General features: G+C 45.6%; 1 protein-coding gene across 1 annotated transcript in view; it reads left to right on the top strand.

Annotated features, from left to right (window-relative positions):
• SLC9A7 (solute carrier family 9 member A7) overlaps positions 1 to 22,116 on the top strand; it is a 132,209-nt gene that overhangs the window by 56,532 nt on the left and 53,561 nt on the right. The window contains exons 2-5 of the mRNA XM_088028826.1: positions 1,581 to 1,780; positions 5,115 to 5,192; positions 10,978 to 11,054; positions 13,918 to 14,030. Coding sequence (XP_087884952.1) covers positions 1,581 to 1,780; positions 5,115 to 5,192; positions 10,978 to 11,054; positions 13,918 to 14,030 — 468 coding nt within the window. The remainder of the gene's footprint in view (positions 1 to 1,580; positions 1,781 to 5,114; positions 5,193 to 10,977; positions 11,055 to 13,917; positions 14,031 to 22,116) is intronic.

Consider the following 22,116-nt stretch of genomic DNA (forward strand, 5'->3'; position numbering starts at 1 on the left):
CACAGAGTTTGGCTTACAGAAATGTATTTTTCTAGGGGCACCTGGGTGGCTCAGTTGGTTAAGCATCTGCCTTCGGCTCAGGTCATGATCCCGGGGTCCTGGGACCGAGGCTCGCATCGGGCTCCCTGCTCAGTGGGGAGTCTGCTTCTCCCTCTCCCTCTGCCCCCCCCCCCAAGCTTGTGCTCACACTCTATCTCAAATAAATAAATAAAATCTTGGGGAAAATAAAGAACTGTAAGGGTGCCTGGGTGGCTCAGTCGGTTAAGCGTCTGCCTTTGGTTCAGGTCATGATCCCGGGGTCCTGGGAGCGAGCCCCGCATTGGACTCCCTGCTCAGCGGGGAAGCCTGCTTCTCCCTCTCCCTCTGCCTGCCACTCCGCCTGCTTGTACTCTCTCCCTCTCTCTCTCTCTCTTTCTGTTAAATAAATAATAAATAAATAAAATCTTTTTAAAAAAACTGTATTTTTCTAGATTTCACATGTTGTTCTTCAACAATGTCTTGAGTTCTCATATGTCTTGGTGATAAGAGACATTATAGAACATTATGCACAGAATATAGTAAACGTAGAACTTTCTTTTTCTCATGGAACTTGCTCCATTAACGGCAAAATGAGATGGGGAGCATTTTTAGCATTCTGTCTTTTAATACCGCTAGCAAAGAACTGACTATAGAGAGAAGTCAGAAATCTTCGCCCTCAGAACTGTAGAAAGTGTCTTGTGGCGATTTATGTTTTCTTCACATATCACTCACTTTTACTGTAGCGTATGGGCCTTCTGTCCAGGACCAAGGGAGCAACAGTCCTTCGCTGTGGAATCACATGCTTATCCACAGTTTTGCTGAGTTTTTTTTTTTTTTTCCCCTAATGGGAAACCCCACCTGAGACCGGAATGAGACCTAAAGACTCGCAGCTAATTATTTTAGCTGTATCGTAGCCACAGCCCTAAGAAGACAGCTCTGTAGTCCTGGAACCATGATCATATACATTTGCACTGTGGTGTTTAGCTCCCCTAGGGATATAATTACTTCCTCCTTGATACCCAGTACTTGCAGTGACCTAAACAAAAGCGTTTCTTTTCTTTCCGTCTTCCCCCCGCCCCCCTTCCTTGGGTGTGTGGCAAAAAGCAAGTTGCATTTTTAGGAGCTAGAAATTCCTGTGGCCTGGTCCTTGCTGGCAGATGGCCACAGGACTGGCCTGAGGGCTGTTGCTGGTACAGATCAAAGCTCAGCAGTTCTGCTTTGTGCTGTCCTTGGCAGAAATGACTTTGCTTCTTATTCCATCTTCCTACCTCAGAAGCCTGAGAAACGAGACACGATCACTTGGGAAAGATACTCAGTGCCGTGATAACCAGGAAAGGTACTGTCCTACCGCATCCTCCTGGTGGATGAGGGACTCGTGCTGGAGGAGGTTAACCGTTTAGAAGGACCATGCAGCTGCTCCTAAAATACACACTTAGTGCCTGGGCTCTAAGATTACTTCTGCGTTTCTTAGTTGTTGCAAATCCACTGTGTCGTCATGTCCGTGCTCTTTCTGTCCTTCTGCAGGCCTGATGGTTTGTTCTCCCCCCCACACTCTGTTTCAGGGCTCATCGTTGGGGTGATCCTGAGGTACGGCACCCCTGCCACCAGCGGTCATGACAAGTCACTCAGCTGTACTCAGGAAGACAGGGCCTTCAGCACCTTATTAGTGAATGTCAGCGGGAAGTTCTTTGAATACACCCTGAAAGGAGAAATCAGCCCCGGCAAGATCAACAGTGTAGAGCAGAATGACATGCTGAGGAAGGTGAGCTGGGGAACACTCAGCCATTGGGGTCCTGACATGATTTTTGACTTCCTGATTCCATCTTGGCCTTGGGGAGAGAAATCCTTGCAAACTCCTGGAGCATGGGTACCTTCCTGGCTCCCAGTTTTGCTAGGAAGCTTTGGGGCTCTGATAAGGAGAAGAAAGAACCAGATGTGAACTTGAGCCTGTCAGCTTTGTTAGGATCAGGAGCTGACGTGGGCCGCCATGTTGTGCCGTGGTTTGTACGTCACCATTCAGCCTGTCTGTCCATGCCCATGTCTTCCTTACGATGTCTCTTGTCAGGGTTTAAGGATGGGGTTGTTTCTTTCTTAAAATAAGATTGGTTTCGGGCGCCTGGGTGGCTCAGTTGGTTAAGCGACTGCCTTCGGCTCAGGTCATGATCCTGGAGTCCTAGGATCGAGTCCCACATTGGGCTCTCTGCTCAGCCGGGAGTCTGCTTCTCCCTCAGACCCTCCCCCCTCTTATGCTCTCTCTCTCTATCTCATTCTCTCTCTCAAATAAATAAATAAAATCTTTTAAAAAAATAAGATTGGTTTCACTTTGGGCACCTGGGTGGCTCAGTCGGTTAAGCGTCTGCCTTTGGCTCAGGTTGTGATCCCGGGGTCCTGGGTTCGAGCCCTGAGTCGGGCTCCCTGCTCCGTGGGGTGTCTGCTTCTCCCTCTCCCTCTGCCTCTCCCCCCACTCCTGCTCTCTCAAATAAATAAATAAAAATCTTAAAGAGATCGGTTTCACTTTAAGCTCATTTATTCAGTGTTCCCGATTGTAAGTCTTAGTTCTTCCTGGTTCTTTTGCCGTATTCTACAGATACTTACTTAGTGCCCATTCTCATTGGTGAGTGATGCCAAAGGCTTAATGAATCTTTGGAGGGGGAAATACCTTGTTGTCTTAGGATTTGAGTCCAATAACTGTTTTTCATTTGACATTGGGGGTAGCTAAAATACACGACCAAGGAATCATGCATCTCTTCACTCGGGTGATTTCCAAGAGAAGCAAGAGATCTGTATTTATCCACTTATAGTCTCTTATTCTGTAGACCCAGGCTTATCAGCAGGGAGGCTTCTGTCTAAGCTCTGGGCGATCCAGGTTGTGGGGAGTCTCTTTTCACATAGAACAAGGCTAATGCGTGTGAAGGCTTGCGGTCAAAGGCAGGGTGTAGCCTGTGCTCTGCAAATTAAAATCTTACTGTTTCTAGGATCTCCCCTAATCCTTAAGGAAAATTAGTCTCAACCAGGAGCATAATGCCCATCTTCTCTGTGTCCTTAAAGGCAGTCCTAGTGAACTCTTCTCTCTCAACCCCTCATAAGAATGCCTGGGATTTCCATAAACATTTGTGAAATTAAATGCAACCGAGAAAGCTATTCAGTGCAATCACCATGCTCATGGCTGTTTTGGAATGGCAGCTTGAGTCGGTCCTGGATAGGACGGGGGAGAAAAGGGAAAAGAACCCAACCCATTTCCATCTTTTAGATCATAATAGAAGGTGACGCTGACTTTCGCTCCTACTACCTTTAGGAAAAGGTTGATTCACATCCCTTCCGTTTAAACTTTGCTGCACAAAGCAAAGGTGGGAGAGCAGACAAGGCTGAGATCATTGTTGTTAGCTAAGGGGCGAAGAGATGTGCTGAGGCAGCTTGATGCACAGGGTTGGAGTAGGTGGCAGGAAACGCTCGTGCTGGTTCCCACGTGACTGTGGCCCCAGCGTCCTCATACTGAGTGTTGTCCAAAGCCCTTTCTCATTCTGACGTTCCCTGTTTTTCACACTACTCCTGTCTTCAGCAAGAAGATCGAATAAAATGTAATTTGCAAGAACCATTTCACTTTTTTTTAGAAGATTTATTTATTTGACAGAGAGACACACACGGAGAGAGAGGGAACACAAGCAGGCGGAGTGGGAGAGGGAGAAGCAGGCTTCCCACTGAGCAGGGAGCCTGATGCGGGGCTTGATCGCAGGACCCCGGGACCATGACCTGAGCCAAAGGCAGACGCTTAACAACTGAGCCACCCAGGCGCCCCAGAACCATTTCACTTTTAATTAGGCTGGTTAACATTTCCAGTTTCTAAAGAGAAATGCTAACTTGACTTTTTTTTCTTTTAAGAGACCGAGAGTGGTGGGGGGAGGGGCAGAGGGAAAGGGAGAGAGAGCATCTTAAGTCCCCCCCCCCACAGGGTTCCATCTCATGACCCCTGAGATCGTGACCTGAGCTGAAATCAAGAGTCGAACACTTAACCGGCTGAGCCACCCAGGTGCCCCCTAAGTTGACTTTTAATAATTAGAGTGAAGCTTTAAAATTAATTTCAGTAAGAGCCAGTCAATCTACCAACATGAACAAATTCTTTAAAAAGTTTGGGATGTGTATAGACTGCTTAATTCTTTTCTGGATGTGATAAGATTTTGCTCCTTAATAGTTTCAGAGTGATTTCTGGGTATCGAGCCTACAAAGTAATTTCAGTCCCCCTAGAGCCGCCGAATTTTCATGTTGATGTTGAGAAAGCTGCTAGCATCGTTGGCGACACTGATCCAGGCCACATCAGGTCTCACAAAAGGCTGGTCACTCAAAAGAGACTTAAATTCAGTAGAACAGTGTCAATAAGTGGTTCTGTGGGAGGATCCAGAAAATTAATAAAGAATCGTGACAGCATCTTTTATTGCAGTTGAACCTTTATAAAGGCTTGATAAAAATCAAGATGTTTTTATTTCTCATTTAAAAAATGTCAGCCGGAAGCTTTCTGTGAGTCCTCAAAATTGCACTGAACTGTAATTTCTTTTTTATTTTAAGATTTTATTTATTTATTTATTTGATAGAGAACACAAGCAGAGGGAGTGGGAGAGGGAGAAGCAGGCTCCCTGCCAAGCAGGGAGTGCGACGTGGAGCTCCATCATGACTGAGATGAAGGCAGACACTTAACCAACTGAGCCACCCAGGCGCCCCCGAACTGTTATTTCTTAATATATATATTAAACAACACACCAAGAGCAGGAGTCAGAGTGCTGTATGGAGAAGAACATGGCCATCCACAGGGGGAACTGTGGCATCTCTCTTGTGACGAGTCCACGATCTTTCACATTTATCTTATTTGCTTCGAATATCCAAACTTTAGTCAGTGGCTGAAAATATTAAGCAGATATTATAGCACCAACTGGTATTAAACTGGAAATTGACTTTTCTCCTTTTTTTTTTTTTTTTTTTTTTTAAGTAGGCTTCATGCCCAACTCGGGGCCTGAACTCATGATCCTGAGATCAAGAGTCGCGTGCCGTACCAACTCAGCCAGTCAGACACACACCCCCCGACTTTTTTCTTTTTAAACTTTCAGGTAACGTTTGATCCGGAGGTCTTTTTCAACATCCTTCTGCCTCCAATTATTTTCCACGCTGGCTACAGTCTAAAGAAGGTAAGAGGTTTTTGCCAGTATTTCTTAAAGCATGGGGATCTCTGTGTTAAAGTACCTACATAATTTTCTAGTTTTTCCCTTCTCCCACATTGCTTATTACTGTGTTCTGCACCCACTCAGAGATTATAGTTGTCTCATCCTCAGTGATTCAGCTCTGTTTTAAAATCTGGAGTGCTCCTATGTCGCCGATAGGAATATAAGCTGGCGTGGCCGCTCTGGAAAGCAGTTTCATGGTTTCTTGCAAAGCTGAAGTTGAAATTACCATATGACCCCACAGTTTCATTCCTGAGGACTTCTCCCAGAGAAGTGAAAACTTGCGTTCACACAAAAGCTCTCACATAATTGCTCATAGCATTTTATTCATAAGAGTCCCAAACTGGAAACAACCAAAATGTTTTGCCCTAGGTGCACGGTTAAACACACAGCCATACCGTGGACTACTACTCGGCAATAAAATGGAACTACTGACACACACAACAATTCGGATGTACATCAAAGTCATTATGCTGAGTAAAAAAAAAAAAAAAAAATCTAACCTCAACAGGTCACGTACTGTATGATTTCATTTATATAACGTTCTAGGCATGACCAAAGTATAGGGATGGAGAACAAATTAGTGGTTGCTGTGGGTTAGGGATGTTGGGGGTGAGGGGGGTGTGACTGTAAAGGAGGCCTTGGTGGTGATGGCACAGTTCTGCGTCTTGATCACAGCAGTGGATCCATGAATCTACACATACGATAAAATGACACAGAACTATTCACACACTTTGTCCCGATGTCAGTTTCCTGGTTTTGATCTTGTACTACGGTTATATAAGGTATAACTGGTGGAGGAAACTTAGTGAAGGTACACGGGACCCCTCTATACTATCTTTGCAATTTCTGTGAATTTGTAATTACTCCAAAATAAAAAGTTGAAAAAAAAAAAAGCTATCCCTATCTATCCTACTGCGCCTCCGGATTTAGGTTTTCTGTACCAGAAGATATATCTTTTTCCTGCCTACTCTATGGGGTTGTCATAGTATCTAAATCTATATGTCAGCTATTGACACGTCACAGATAGGACATGATTTTATGGGTATAAGCAATGTTATTCTCAATCTAAGTGAAGAATTTGGGAACTCCTTATCAGATCAAATGGGTGATGACTAATTTGATATCTTAAATAACTAATCTTAATGTATCATCAAGGTCATAGCTGCTTTAAAATGAGACCAAATCACTGGTTGTGAAAGCCGTTCTCCGGGCTGAAAAACACTTTAGGTTCTGCAGAGCCTTCCCTCTGTCAGCCTCATTTTCCCAGAAGAAAAACAAATAACAGGCTTTGCCAGTTAGCAATTTAAGTTGTTTTTGCAGTGCCAGTCTTTCGGGCTGTCTGCTATCAGTTCAGTCTCTTTCCTTTTTAAGCAGTCCTTAGGGTGGCACTGAAATAGTTGGTTTGTAGATGGTTTTGCCATCTGTGATTAAAGCTGCCATCAATTAACTGTGTAATAACCATTCTACCACTTGACCGCGGGTATGGAAACAGATATATTCAGACCCTTTGACCTATGCACCTATAGTTGTCATGTGGACACGGGCCTTTGTTGTTGTTTTTTTTTTCCAACTTGAAAAAATATCATCGGAATTACCTTTGATTTTGTGCTACAGCTCCGTTTGCTTGTGGGGCCTGTTGTCAGGGAAAGAATTCACCTGTAGGCGCCTTCATGTTCTGCACACTTCTCCCGCCAAGTTCGCTCTCTCTCGGTTTCTCTCTCTCTCTGGCTCTGTGGCTCTGCATCTCATGGTAACATTCCCCAGTGAGGAGTGGGAGGAGGAGTAGAAATGCAAGTCTTAGAATGGTGCACCTTCTCATGCTGATCTGTTTTAGGCTCATATTCTTGAAGCCTTTACCAGGGCATGCCATCTCCTTTGTCTCTTTTTGCCAGCCTGGAACGGAGAGGGAAAAGTAGGGGAGACTGAACCAGTCATGGCCATGGCAACCACACGTGACTGGCCAATTAAGAAGAAGATGAAAGACCTAGGATTCCACTAGCAGCCAGGACTAGGACTAGGAGGTGCCGTACTTTCTTCCCTAAAAGGATGTGGTAGGAGCCGAGAAGGGTGGCTGGTGTGAGTGTAATGCTCTGCGCTCAGAAGACCCGCTTTCCGGGTCTGGTGCTGCCATTTGGCAGATGCGTGACTCCGGGCGGCTCACTCCACACCTTTGAGCCTTAGATGCCTCTCATGCACAGTGGTCCCCAAGAGCACCTTCGTGAGAATTGGATGGGCTCCTCTGTGAAAGTACTTTTTAAACTGTGAAGTCGAGAGTCGAGCACTTGGTGTAATAATACACAAATAAGTGACATGGTCTACCTTTCTTATCAAGGTGTAAAATTCCAGTTCATATCAGCAAATATGAATGGCGATGGCCAATTGTGTGTGTATGTGTGTATGTATGTGTGTGTGTCATTTTAGAATATCTTATGGGTGTATTTGAAGTGGCAGATTTATAGTCCTAAAGTGTGTGTGTGTGTGTGTGTGTGCGTGTGTGTGTGTGTGTGATAACTGCTTTTATTTATATGGGTCAAAGATACCTTTGTTTATCAAGAAATACACATTTAAGATAACAGTTTCAAAGGCCCTAGTCCATTATCACAAATCATTCAAACACCTATCGTTGTGCCCATTTAAAATATTTTCACTCGTTCATTTTCAAACAAATTTCTGATTGAAAACACCCTCACGTGTGCGCTGGAACAATCTCTGAGACAAATGAGACCACGAGAGAATCACTGGGCAGCATGGAGTCGGCTTCTCAGGCGTCCACACTGAGCCGAGCCACTCCTCCCGACGCGGGCGGGCCGGGGCGAAGACGCGCGTCAGGTGCTGTGGCCGCGTGGAGGGAATGGAGGTCTGGCGTCTGTGCCCAGGCTCTCCGCGCGGGGACTCGCCACGCCACTGATGAGCGCGAGAAGCAGCACGCTCTGTGTGCAGCCAACACTTGCACCTGTGCACTGCGGCCACCCTGCCCCCCTGCACAACCAGAGTGCAGCTGAGAAGGCATCTCAGTGATGCTGGTCCTGCTAGAGGTGCACCCTCACCTGCCTCGCACCTACGCCCAGGTATCCTGACCCGGCCCGTCCTGCCCCTGGCAAGCCCAGGAGCTGTGGTGCACACCTGATCCCCCCACATCTGGACCCCTCGACCACCCGCAACATCTAGTTTCTCCCCAGGCCCACAGACTAGGGCTCAGAGTTGGCTCTACCTGCAAACGCAATCTGAAGCACAGACCCATCTTTCTACTAACACGCGGGCTCTCCTCTTCGGGTGGGTCCCGGACCTCCCTCATTCCCACTTTCTTCCGGCCCACGACGTCGCACAAGCGCACCAAAGGGTGCACTTTGCATCGCCCCTCACTCCCACACCCACCCCGGGGACCCGAATCCAGCACGCCCTACAATCGAGATGCCCTCCAGGCGCGGCACAGGGGTAATAAAGGCTCCACCAGGCTCTAGTCCGAACTGGTCCCTCTCACACGACCCTGAGACCCGCCTGTCGTGTGTAGGCTCTGGAGCAGCTGTGAGCTCAGAGCTGGGCTACCCAGCACGTGCACCCCCTTCCTCCCTGGGGCCCCACAAGCACTACCAGATCTTCAGCAGCCCACATTCCCTGAGATCTAACCTTCCAGGAGGAGAATCTGCAGCTCTTATATTCCTGATTTTTTTGTTTTGGCAAATATGAATTTGAATTTACTTAATGTATTCAAACCAACCATAGGGATGGTTTACCTAAAAGAGAGCCGAATGGCAAGGGAAAGCAATTCTGGGATTAAAATCTGTTCCTGGATACTTCACGTGAGTTTCCTTGGCCTCAGGTCTATCTTGATGGACTCCTAGCCCTCCCTGATGTAAGCCCTTGATTGAGCTTTTTTAAAGGCAATTAGGCTCATAGATGTTGATTCCTTTTTTTCCCTGAAATCTAATTTTTTTGAAACACAAGTGGATCAATACATTGACTTAAAAAAAAAAAAGACTGGGGACAGCGACTGACTTAAAAGGCAAACATAGCGTGTCCGTAATATATATAGGCAGCACCCTCATTTGGTGACTGTCGGTGTGGCAAGCCCTTGAAGGATTCTCTTCTGAGCAGGTGGCTTAGGGGCACTAGGCATTCCTTGACACCTTCTTCACAGCCTCAGGGAGGGCCAAGCACTGGGGAAGGCTGAAGCTAAGGCCTCAGATTGTCTGCTTAGAATACTGGCCAGAGGATACCCACAGCCCTCTGTGTGGTCACATTTCCTGGTGTCTACTTGATCCATGCTGAGTTCTCCCTAAGACCCTGTCCTTCCCTGATGTCGTTCAGCTGGCATACTGGGACTCTCTTGCCTTTTAAATTTTTTTTTTAAGATTTTATTTATTTATTTGAGAGAGAGAGAATGAGAGATAGAGAGCACGAGAGGGAAGAGGGTCAGAGGGAGAAGCAGACTCCCTGCTGAGCAGGGAGCCCGATGTGGGACTCGATCCCGGGACTCCAGGACCATGACCTGAGCCGAAGGCAGTCGCTTAACCAACTGAGCCACCCAGGCGCCCTGCCTTTTAAATTTTTTTAAAGATTTTATTCATTTATTTGACAGAGCGAGAAAGGGAACACAAGCAGGGGGAGTGGGGAAGGGAGAAGCAGGCTTCCCACCAAGCAGGGAGCCCAACGCGGGGCTCGATCCCAGGACCCCGGGATCATGACCTGAGCCGGAGGCTGATGCTTAACAACTGAGCCACTCAGGTGCCTCGCCTTTTAAAATTTTTAAATAAAGTATTCCCATTCCCGGCCCCTATCAAATTAGGTTGTTTTGGGGTTTTTGTTTGTCTGGTTTTGTGAAGTAGTTCTGATTGTCCAATGAGAACAGCCTGTGCCTTGAGGGGTAAGAACCGTGCCTTAGTGTCCCAGGAACAAGGATTTTCCCCATCAGAATATCTCACAGGCTTAATGACTTTATGAGAAGTAAATTCGTGTGTGTGTGTGTGTGTGTGTGTGTGTGTGTGTGTGTGTGTGTGTTAAGGTAACCAGTGAATGTACAGAAGCATTGAGAGGATTGCAATTTTGCCATCTCTTTCTGAATAATTGCTAGATCTTATATTGGTATAAGTATATATGCTTATATACTATATATAAACTTATAAATTTGCCCATCTTACATGGAACTATCTATTTTTCATTTCTCCACTTCCATCTCTATTGGCCATCTTTCCCAGGCTCCAAAGATTAATCCAGAAGAATATCAGGAGACACTTCAGATGCCATGAGGCCAGATACTTGGCACAGTTTTCTGAGACTGAATTAAGCAGAAAGCCCCTTAGGCAGCACTTTCATACTTCATCATTTTCAAACTTCTATCTATAATGATCTTCTAAGGTACACTAGACCTGGAAGTGACTTGCTGAATCACTAGAGTAAAAGAGTAAAATAGTTTGGGTTAGATCTATGAAAACGATCAGTCTGCTTAAACACACAGACACACACTCTTACACTCACACATACACTTTCTCAGTGTAACTTAATATAATCAGAGTAGTTTTCTCTGAAATTTACTAAGCCCTTGCTTGCTTGCTTGCTCAGTGATTATAGGACCAGGGATATTTTAAAACCACAATGTTTATAGCTAAATAGCTTTATTCCGGAGTAACTTCAGTTATTACTTGTTATAATGGAAGCCGTAAGTCAAGTTTCACTTTTAAGAGATTTTGTTGCATTTCCTGTGCTCAATATCAGAAATCACAGTGTGATTCCTGCCTCTTGTTTTATTCAGAGACACTTTTTCAGAAATCTTGGGTCTATTCTGGCTTATGCATTCTTGGGGACTGCCGTTTCCTGCTTCATTATCGGGTAAGTTACTCTTTGTCATTAATCAAATTAACATAACTTTCCAAAGAGATGAGATCCACAGGGGCCCGCAGAGTCCAGTGTTTTCCCCAGCTATATTGAGATACAGTTGACACATTACATTGTGTGAGTTTCAAGTGGACAGTGTGTTGATTTGATATATTTATAAATTGCAAAATCATTACCACCCTAGTATTAGCTACCGCCTTCATCCTGTCACATAGTTACCATTTCTTTCTTGTGATGAGAACGTTTGAGACCTACCGTCTTAGCAAAATTCAAGTATATGATATAGTATTATTGCCGACAATCACCATGATGTACCTCAGATCCCCAAAGTTGTTACTCTTCTAACTGGAAGTTTGTATGCTTTGAGCAACATCTCCCCATTCCCTGACAACCACCAGAGTCCAGGATTTCGATGTTTATGATGATGGCAGTTAAGATCTAGGGCTACGTTGTGCAGCATGGTAGCTGTTAGCCATGTGTAGCTGTTTAAATTAAGATTAAGGTAAACTAAAATGAAATAAAATTTACACCTAGTCCCCAGATCTTGGTTCCTGATAACATTCTCCAGTAAAAAGAACCAGGGCACTTTGTAGAAATAGCCGATTCTAGGGCTGGGGCAGCAAATATACAAGATAAGAATGGAGCATATCATAGTGCCAAGAAGTAAGGAAGCACCCAGAAAACAAACAAAAGGACTTGGGGCGTGTCAAAGAGACACAGGGCCAACCCGAAGGCTCCCCTAAGGCCAATGGCCAGAGAACAACAAAATAAATAACATTGTACTGGACCCAAACTATAAAGTAAACATCTGAGTCTCTACGAATGTTAATAAATGATTGGATGAATAAATCCATGGCAGAGAAGTAACCCATCTCCTGTGCAGAAGAATTCCAAATAATTTATGTCGACCCCACCCCCACCCCACAAGAGAGGGAGCTTATGTCCCCTCCAGCTTTGATTGCAGGCTGTGCCTAGTGACTTCCTCCCACAGAGGACACCAGGGAAAAAGGAGGAAGCAAGCGTAGCTTTACAGTGGGGAAAACCCGACATACACCACCTCAGCCAGATGATCAAGATCAGCAGCAATAGTGGTAAATCACGCTGATACTCTGCACCCTTGATGTTTGTGATGAGAATGGCCCTTTCCCTCCCCAAAACATATTACCTCGGTGTAATCTTGAGAAGAGGAAAAAAAAAAAAAGATCAGATAAGTCCCAGTTGAGGCACATTCTACAAAATACCCCACCCCTATTCCTCAAAACTGCCAAGGTCATCAAAACCACACAAAGTTGGAGAGATCGTCCCAGCCAAGAGGAGACTGAAGAGACATGAGGACTAAGTGTCGTGTGGGATCCTGGATGGGGTCCTGGAACAGAAAAGGGACATTAGGTAAAAGCTTAAGGAAATCAGAGTAAAGTCCGGACCTTAGTTACTTTTTAAAAAATGAGCTGGAAAGCTGGAGGAGATAAAAGGCCAAGGGCCTTTTGAGTCGCCCAAATAGGAGGGGCTTGGACTTGTCCTTTAAGAGAGACAAGCCACTGAAGAGTGACAGGTTAGCTGACCGGTATTGGCGGCAAGATGGGAAAAGGTTGCCAGAGAGCAGCCCCGCGCCCAAGTCTGTTTGTGGTCGAAGGAAATGGAGAAGCAGATGTAGTTTCAGGAAATGTCTGAAAGGAAGGGCAAAGGAGGCTTAAACAGGCAACAAAAGGTAAATCACATCTGCCTCACAGAGTTACTGGGAATCGAAATTGAACTGTTTAAGTGTCTGGAACAGTGCCCGGCCCACAGTAGGGAAGCACTGAGTTCTAGCTATATACTCTCCAAAGGATTCCATTCTGGAAACAGTTCCTGAGCTCCTAGCTTAGTCAGTCTGTTGTTCTCGGTGCCCAGGATACAAAGTTGAGCAGGTGAGCCATGGTGTGGTCCTTAAGTGGCAAGAATATTATTATTAGTGTTAGCTGTAGGGTACAGTGAATCTATTCTGTCATTATTTTTATTCCCCTAACCCCTGCAACTGCCACCACCACACACACGCGTGCGCGCGCGCACACACACACACACACACACACACATCCTTAGTAACATGTACTAGGCCTTTTAACACTCCTCACTCCTCCCATTTTCTAAGCTCTCCTGTAGGAAATGTGCCCCGGCCAAGTGGAACTGTTTAACTTGGGAGTCTGTCTTGGACCATGTCACACCCTGCATGGCACGAGAAGGGCCCCTGCTGGCCTGCCTTAACCCCTGCAGGGAATGAGACGCCAGCTGTACCGATGGGTACACTGAGACTTTACTAGGATGTTTACAGCGTTTTGCTCCTCCCCCCCCCTTTTTTTTTGAAATAATTCTTGGCGGAGAAGGTTGGTCACTTGGACCTCCGTGGCCTGCCCATATCTGTTTTTCTCTCTAGCTCGTCCAGCGCACGCTCATTTCCCCAGCTTTAAACACACTGCCTTAGAATCCTGTCAGTTTTGTACAAGCCACCAATTACACACTGTGAAGCGGTCTTTCCCTTCCCTTGCCTTCTCCTCCATTACCCAGCTGCTTCAGATGCCTTAAAGTTGTTGCTCATCGAGGCCCATACTTGACAGTGGTAAGTAAGCATGACTTTAAGCAGTGGAGTAGTGTTCACCTGTTTCAGCAAGATGGCGTTGACTGCGAACCATTACTTGGTGCCAAAGTCTTATTTGCACATGTTCCTGGTAAGCGCCCAATGACAACAGCTGCCCAGGGTTTTCACGGAGCACCTTTGAGGTGCACAGTCCTCCGGGCTATGCTGCTTGCACACTGGCCAGCCTACTCAGTGAGCAGGGTTTTCGTTTTCTCTTCTGACACAGTTTCCCTTCCCTCCTTACAGAAACCTCATGTACGGTGTGGTGAAGCTCATGAAGATTGTGGGGCAACTCTCGGATAAATTTTACTACACAGATTGTCTCTTCTTTGGAGCGATTATCTCTGCCACTGACCCAGGTATTTTGCATATTTGGCTTTGTCACCGTGGCATTCCATTATTTCAGTCTTAGAAAACGTTCAGAGCAGCCAGCGACTTTGGTTGCAGCCGAGGGAGACTGTAGGGTCAGCATGGAATGTGGAGGAAGAGATCAGGAAGTGGTCTAAGAGTCAGAGGGCTTTTCGAAGAAAGGTGTGCATTTCCCTTCTGTTTTTGTTACTAAGATTTTATTTATTTGAGGGGGGAGAGAGGATGTGCGTGTGTGCATGCGCACATGGGCAGGGGAGGGGCAGGGGGAGAGGGAGAAGCAGGCTTCCCGTGGAGCAGGGAGCCCAACACGGGACTCGATCCCAGGACCCCGGGATCATGACCTGAGCCGAAGGCACATGCTTAGCCGACTAACCCACCCAGGCACCCCCTTATTATTTTCGTATTGTGCTAAAAAATACATCACAAATTTTAGCATCTTCATCAGTTTTAAGTGTGTACAGTTCGGCAGTGTCAAGTCCCTTCACACTGTTGTGCAACCAGCCTCCAGACCTTTTCATTTTTCAAAACTGGAACTCTGTATGCAATAAACAATAAGTCCCCCATTTCCAGCTCCCTCCAGCCCCCGGTGAGCACCATCCTTCTTCCTGTCTCTGTGAGTGTGACTACTATAGCCACTTTATAGAAGGTGGAATCATACGGTGCTTGTCTGTTTGTGTCTGGCTTATTTCACTCCACGTAGTGTCTTCATGGTTCATCTGTGTGGTAGCACGGTGTCAGAGCTTCCTTCCTTTTCAAGACTGAGTAATATTCCCCTGTGCGTCTGCACCACATTCTGTTTACGCATCCGTCCACAGCGGACACTTGGGTTGCTTCTGCCTGTATTTCCCTTTTGTCTTTCATTTTAGAATGTCTAATATGGCCATAATTTTTACACTTAGCCCGTCTTCTTCCTCAGTGTTGTGCTTTCTCCTTCATTTAGGAAATCATATCATTTCATTTAAATAAGACCTTTTCTTAGTGGAAGTGCACACCGGCACCTGCAGTGAATGTACTGTCCTTTGTAAACTCCTTTTTTGCTCAGTGTTCCTGCATAACAGCACACTGTGGGCTGGTTCCTATTCATAAATCTCTTACCTTGTACTTTTAGAGTGTTAGTCGAGCCACTTCTTTTTTTTTTTAAGATTTTTATTTATTTATTTGAGAGAGAGAATGAGAGAGAGAGCATGAGGGGGGGAGGGTCAGAGGGAGAAGCAGACTCCCCGCTGAGCAGGGAGCCCGATGTGAGACTCGATCCCGGGACTCCAGGATCATGACCCGAGCTGAAGGCAGTTGCCCAACCAACTGAGCCACCCAGGCGCCCCCGAGCCACTTCTTAAAAGTGGAATTATTATATGCCCGCCCCACTCTGCAGCTCAAGAACAAACAAAAAAACCCTCCCTTTTCCAAGTTGGAACCTATAATTAAATCAGTTCACATAAAATAGTTACAGCTATTCCTTCCTCTGATGTCAACCATTGAGAGGGCATCGTCAGCAAAGAACTTACGGAGAAAGAGAGGGTGCTGTCCCAATAGTGGAGGTGGAAAGGTCTTCTCAACATCTGTGATGCCCTCTAGCATTCTGGACAGTAATGATTTTAAAGATACTAAGATTCTCCCCACAGAGAACATTTCTATCATTGCACCGATCTGGAGGGCTCCCACGAGGCATGGTACAGTGGGGAGAACTGGTTTTGTAAATTAAAAGTCTTACCAGCTTCCTAAAAATCTATTATTTGAAAACTTGGGCTATAAAAGAGATAAAAACTTAAGTGCAGAGTTAGAAGGGACCATAAGACCAAACTGACTTCGGCTCAGGTCATGATCCTGGAGTCCCAGGATCGAGTCCCGGGAAGAAATTAATGGAACCAGCAGGGAGTCTGCTTCTCCCTCTGACCCTCCCCCCTCTCATGTGCTCTCTCGCTCTCTCTCATTCTCTCACTCTCAAATAAATAAAATCTTTTTAAAAATAGTAATAAATAACTAACGGGCCATCACTTAATTCAAGCATGTTTCTAAAGAGCACTCCAAAAAATAGCTTTATTATTTTCATATTACAATGTCTATGACTATCTCCAAATATGTGTCTATTTAGAAAAAGATTCAGCATAAGTCTAAGAAAGGTGTTTAGTTTCTCTGAAAATATATTACTAACTATACTCATCTGTAACTTTTTAAAAAAAGATTTATTTATTTGACGGGGGGGTGGTAGAGGGGCAGAGGGAGAGGGAGAGAATCTCAAGCAGACTCCCCGCGGAGCATGGAACCCAATGTGGGGCTTGATCTTACAACCCTGAAATGGCGACCTGAGCCAAAACCAAGAGTCAGATGCTTAACTAACTGAGCCACCCAGGTGCCCCCTCATCTGTAACTTTATCACTAACTTCTTAAACTGGTCCCACCAATAAGCAAAGGGAGGTTAGTGTAATATAAAGTTCACTGATACTGTTTTCTGACCTATTAGTGTCGCTTCATTTAATTGGATAGAAAGGCTTATTTTTTCAGATCATCTTCCTAATTGTTTACTTCACTTTAATGTGTCCATGCTGTGGTAGAAATTAATGGAAGGCATCACCATGACACACCGTTGTTATTTGGCCTGTGAAGATTGGCACAGTAAGGGTTTTATATAAATGAAAGTTCTAGAAAATTGAAAGTTTAAACTTATTAAACACCGGGACATTCACTTTAACTGCTTTTTAATGGAAATCTTTCTGAAATGTAAACTGTTTTTGTAAATTAAAAGTCTTTTACCGGCTTCCTAAAAATCTGTTATTTGAAAACTTGGGCTGTAAAAGAGATAAAAACTTAAGTGCAGAGTTAGAAGGGACCATAAGACCAAATTGACTTCTTGTGCCTGGTGCATCAAACCAAAATTCCAGTATCAGGATATGTAGCGGATATGAAGGGATCCGAGTCCTTGTCCCTGATTACATCATATTTGGCTCGAGACACCAGTCTTCTGGTCTTGCCGTGGAAGGGGACACCATATGTGTGGGGTGGTGTAGGTGGTTCTGTGACCCACAGCCATCTCCCTTCTGGTGTCAAGGGTGCCACATGGACTGTTACTTTAGATGGACCCACAGTTCAGCAAAGGACAATGTACATTTCCCACCCAGAGCGCATCTCTAGCAACTACCAGAGAAAATGAGTTGCTCTTCCTTCCCGTGAACCATTATGAACTGATTCCTCTCATTTTAATTCTGTCACTTTTACGCCCCTCCCGTCGATCAGGCCTAACCACAGGCTTCAGAATCTGTGATCGGTCTTGTCGGAGAGTAATTCTCTAGTTCCATCACCCAGGCTGCTCAGGCTCTTGCTTGTTCTTTGAGACTCAGTTCCAGTATGCCACCTGCCTACACACTCTGCCCTTACTCCTTCACTTACTCGCTCCCACAGCTCTTGAGTCAAGCCTGTTTTGTACATAACAATACTTGCCACTTTGTACTGAGTGTTTGCAAGTGCTAAGTGCTCTTTAGTACACAGATGAAGTGTTCAGGTAGGTTCGTTCGTTGAATGAACAAATTCAGGTTCTTGAATTTTCCTTCTTCCTACATCTGCCATTTTATTTTTCCCCACTACTTTTTAGATGCCTGTACCAGAGGTCTTCAGTCAATTAATTGTCATTTCTTAGTCCGTGTCCAGTTAGAGACAGCCCTTGGGACCCTGCTCTCCCTGATTTCAAGGGTCCCACTGTGGGGGGAGCAGTCCATTTACTCTCCACCTTGAGAAGCCACTCACCCAGTCTGTCACCCCCTCCGTCATCTTCCGGTTGTCCGCACCCACGCTGCTCCTCTTGCTCAGGCACAGGCTGGCTCAGGAGGGGCGCATGGGGGTCCCTGCCTTGATTTATAAAGTTATGGGCAGGGAGCCTGAGAAATTGAAAATCAGAGCAGCCAAATTCAGACCGGGGCCATGTTGTTAATTGTTATCAGTATTAACTGTGTAAGCTAGCCTTTCTTGTCATAGGTAAGTGACTTAGCTGTACATTATTGTTTTGTTTTACTACTGCTAATTGTAGTATTTCAGGAAAACGGTGTTTAAAGTCAAAAGGGCTCTTGAAAATCATGGCGCTCAACCCCCCGCTTCACTAAATCTTTGGACTTGGCTGTGTGCTAAGTTCTCATAACCCATTGGTGGCTATGTGGGGTGGCTTCTGTTTTCCCCTCCAGATTTACTCGCCACCCTTCTCCGCCCTCCTTTGGGCGCCAGGAGGCTGATTTGTATGGAAGATTTCAAAGGTTCCTTTGCCTTCTGGTTTCCCATTGGATTTGTCCACAGGAGAGCACCAGTGGGAGACTGGAGGGAGGGTAGAGATGCAGGGTCTTGCGGGCTGCCTGTGTCCCTTGATCAAAGGACACAGATCCCGTCAGGTGACCCTCTCTACACAGCTCCTGGTTCAGGCAGCCTCGCCTTCTCTGGACCCTCTGGGCTTAGAGATAGTATGGGATAGTCCCTGTTTTCAGCGGTACGTACTTTTCCTCTCTCTTGTGGTTTTCCCATACTCTGCCCACATTTCTATAAACAATCCCTTCACTAAATACTTCTCAAATTGCTCAGTTGGAGGGTGTTATCTCTTTCCTGCCAGGACCCTGATTGATAAAGTCCTGGGCCCTAGGTCTCCTGGGCTGCCAGCCCTGTGCTCTGTTCTTTGAGATTAGCCTCTACCAGTCTGGAGTCCCCGAGTGACTGATGTGACCAGAGGCTTCTGGTGCCAACCCCCAGCGGACATGTCATATGAGTAATGGCCAAAACTTCGCTTGGGTTCAACCACTGAGATTTTAGGAGTTTTGATGCTGCGGCAGAAAGCAGCCCATCAGACAGGGCCTGTTTTCTCATCTCTGAATTAGGGGAAGTGATATAGTACTACCCACCTAGGGATGAGGACTAAATAAAATGTTTATCATAGTGCCTGCTTCATGGTTAGTCCTTAGTAATTGTTGTTATTATTAGCATTGTTAGTTTTTCTTCAACATTGGGTTAAAACGAGATAATTCTTTTTTTAAGATTTTATTTATTTGAGAGAGAGAGAGAGAGAGAGAGAGAGCAAGCATATACGAGCAGGGGAGGGGCAGAGGGAGAGGGAGCTAGACAAGCAGACTCCCCGCTGAGCTGGGAGCCCGACGAGGGGCTTTATTCCAGGACCCTCAAGATGAGCCAAGTCAGATGCTTAACCAACTAAGCCACCCAGGTGCCCCCAAACAAGATAATTCTTATGTCACATAATGATAAACTACTAGAATAAAGGTTTTGTATTAGTCTGGGTTCTTCAGAGAAACAGAATAAATAGGTGTGTGTGTGTGTACAGAGAGAGAGTGAGAAAATAAGAAAAGAGATTCAGTGAATATAAAGAAGTGGCTCATGTAATGATGGAGGCTGAGAAGTCCCAAGATCTGCTGTTCAAAGGTCTGAAAACTAGGAGAGCCAATGGTGTAGTTCCAGTCTGGGTCCATTGTCCCAGCTGAAAGACCGGCGGCAAGAGCAAATTCTTCCTTACTTGACCTTCAACTGCCTGGATGAGTTCCACCAACCTTGGGCAGGGCTATCTGCTTTACTTAAGTCTTCTGATTCAAATGGTAATCTCATCTAAAACCTCACAGACAAACCCAGAATAATGTTTAATCAAATATCTGAGGCCCCCGTGGCCTAGTCAAGTTGACGGATAAAATTTTTTTATTATTGTTATGTTAATCACCATACATTACATCATTAGTTTTTGCTGTAGTGTTCCATGATTCATTGTTTGTGTATAACACCCAGTGCTCCACGCAGAACGTGCCCTCCTTTAATACCCATTACCAGGCTCACCCATCCCCTCTCCCTTCTAGAACCCTCAGTTTGTTTCTCAGAGTCCATCGTCTCTCATGGTTCGTCTCCCCCTCTGATTTCCCCTCCTTCATTCTTCCCCTCCTGCTATCTTCTTCTTCTTCTTTTTTTTTTTTTTAACATATAATGTGTTATTTTTCAGAGGTACAGGTCTGTGATTCAACAGTCTTACACACTTCGCAGCGCTCACCATAGCACATACCCTCCCCAGTGTCTATCACCCAGCCACCCCATCCCTCCCACCCCCCACCACTCCAGCAACCCTCAGTTTGTTTCCTGAGATTAAGAATTCCTCCTATCAGTGAGGTCATATGATACATGTCTTTCTCTGACTGACTTATTTCACTCAGCATAACACCCTCCAGTTCCATCCACGTCGTTGCAAATGGCAAGATCTTATTCCTTTTGATGGCTGCATAATATTCCATTGTGTATATATACCACATCTTCTTTATCCATTCATCTTTGACAGGTAAAATTTATCCTCACAGGTTTTCTGGAAGGTACCACAGACACTGTTTATGTAATAAATAATCCAGAAAATAAGAATTTTTTAGCCGGATGCCTAAAGGTTTTTCCTGTTGTGTTACTGGATAAGCTGTATTTAAGGATGGGTGAAAGAGATTGACCTTGTGTCTTGTGTTATGAAGATGACATGCCCTCCAGGAACTCTAGCTTCTGGCAGTGCCCCCCATAGTGATTTGAGCAGTGGATGTGTAATTACGTGGAGCAGCCTCATGAGAGAGTCACCATCTGTCCTGTCCAAATTGTTCTTTGCTTCCTCTCAATAAATGAATTAAACTTTTGGGAAGGAAAGCATGAGGGGGACAGTGTAGTTTTAGAATTTTCCTTAATCCCTAACAGAAATGGAGGAAGCCGGGCAGTGAAAGAAAAAACACAGAAATACAGCTACCTGACAGAGGTATTATTATCTGCTGGGGTCAAACCACCAGCAGCGGCGAGACTCAGGATACAGCAGCTGTGCAGGAGGAAACAGAGGGCAGAAGAGGGGGCCCGCTGATCATTTTTTTTTTAAGATTTTATTTATTTGAGAGAGAGAGAGAGAGAGAAACAGCATGAGAGGGGAGAGGGTCAGAGGGAGAAGCAGGCTCCCCGCCGAGCCGGGAGCCCGATGCGGGACTCGATCCCAGGACCCCAGGATCGTGACCTGAGCCGAAGGCAGTCGCTTAACCAACTGAGCCACCCAGACGCCCCTGCTGATCATTTTGACTGCCAGGGAACTTCCCCCCAAGTATTCACATGCAAAAGGAGGGGTCCCCACTTGGAGTAAAGAACTTTGTAGGCATATCGGATAACAACAGTTAAAGCTAGGAGGCACTTTACAGGCTCCCATCTGTGGGTGACAACGAGGACATTGGAGGAGGTGCAAGGCTGCCGAGGTGGCCCGAGCCCTCAGGGCTCTCAAAAAATACCTGGTGAAAATCTTTCTGGAAGGACAGAGCCACTCCCTAAAAATAAACTGCCAAGGACCACAGACCCTGCAGTGACAGGGCCTTAAAGGAGAAAGAAAGCTCGGATACCAATGGAGGAGGAGACCAGAGGAAGTAGATTTCATGAGTTATTGAGGGGGTGGCTACACTCAGAGGCCACATTTTCAGTACTTCAATGTAAAACCAGCAGAGAGAGCCCTAGAGCCATGAAACGAGGAAAGCTAGTCTGGGTCGTCCCCTCCCCACCTCACTTAAAATGAGCAGCCGAAGTAGATTGAGATCAGACTTCATGCAAGCATATTGTAAGAAAAAATGAGGATAGCTCCTCTGAATAAAAAAGTTGCATATAATTAAGTAATATCAGCAAAATAGGGTACAAAGCAAAATATTACTAATATTCCAATAGAAGCTAAAGGAAATTCAGGGGGTGCCTGGGTGGCTCGGTTGGTTGAGCATCGGACTCTTGGTTTCCACGTGGGTTGTGATCTCAGGGTCGTGGGATGGAGTCCCGTATTGGGCTCTGCATTCAGTGCAGAGTCTGCTTGTCCCTCTCCCTCTGCTCTTCCCACCGCCCCCCCCCCCCAACACCCCTGGCTCACTCGCTTGTGCGCTGTCTCTCAAATAAATAAAATCTTTTTTAAAAACCTCAGAAGATGATAGAAGTTCGGAAAGAACTGTATACATCAGGATTGGAAAATTTAGAACTGAGAGGAGTAAACGATAGGCATTGTGGAAAGAGCTGACAGAAAGGAACAGACAAGGAACCCAGGCAGAAGACAAGATGTTTAGAAAAAAAAAAAAT

The sequence above is a fragment of the Eumetopias jubatus genome, unplaced genomic scaffold, assembly GCF_037043125.1.
Source record: "Eumetopias jubatus isolate StellerSeaLion01/CBP00866 unplaced genomic scaffold, mEumJub1_p1.0 scaffold_11, whole genome shotgun sequence".
In the NCBI taxonomy this organism is placed as follows: Eukaryota; Metazoa; Chordata; class Mammalia; order Carnivora; family Otariidae; genus Eumetopias; species Eumetopias jubatus.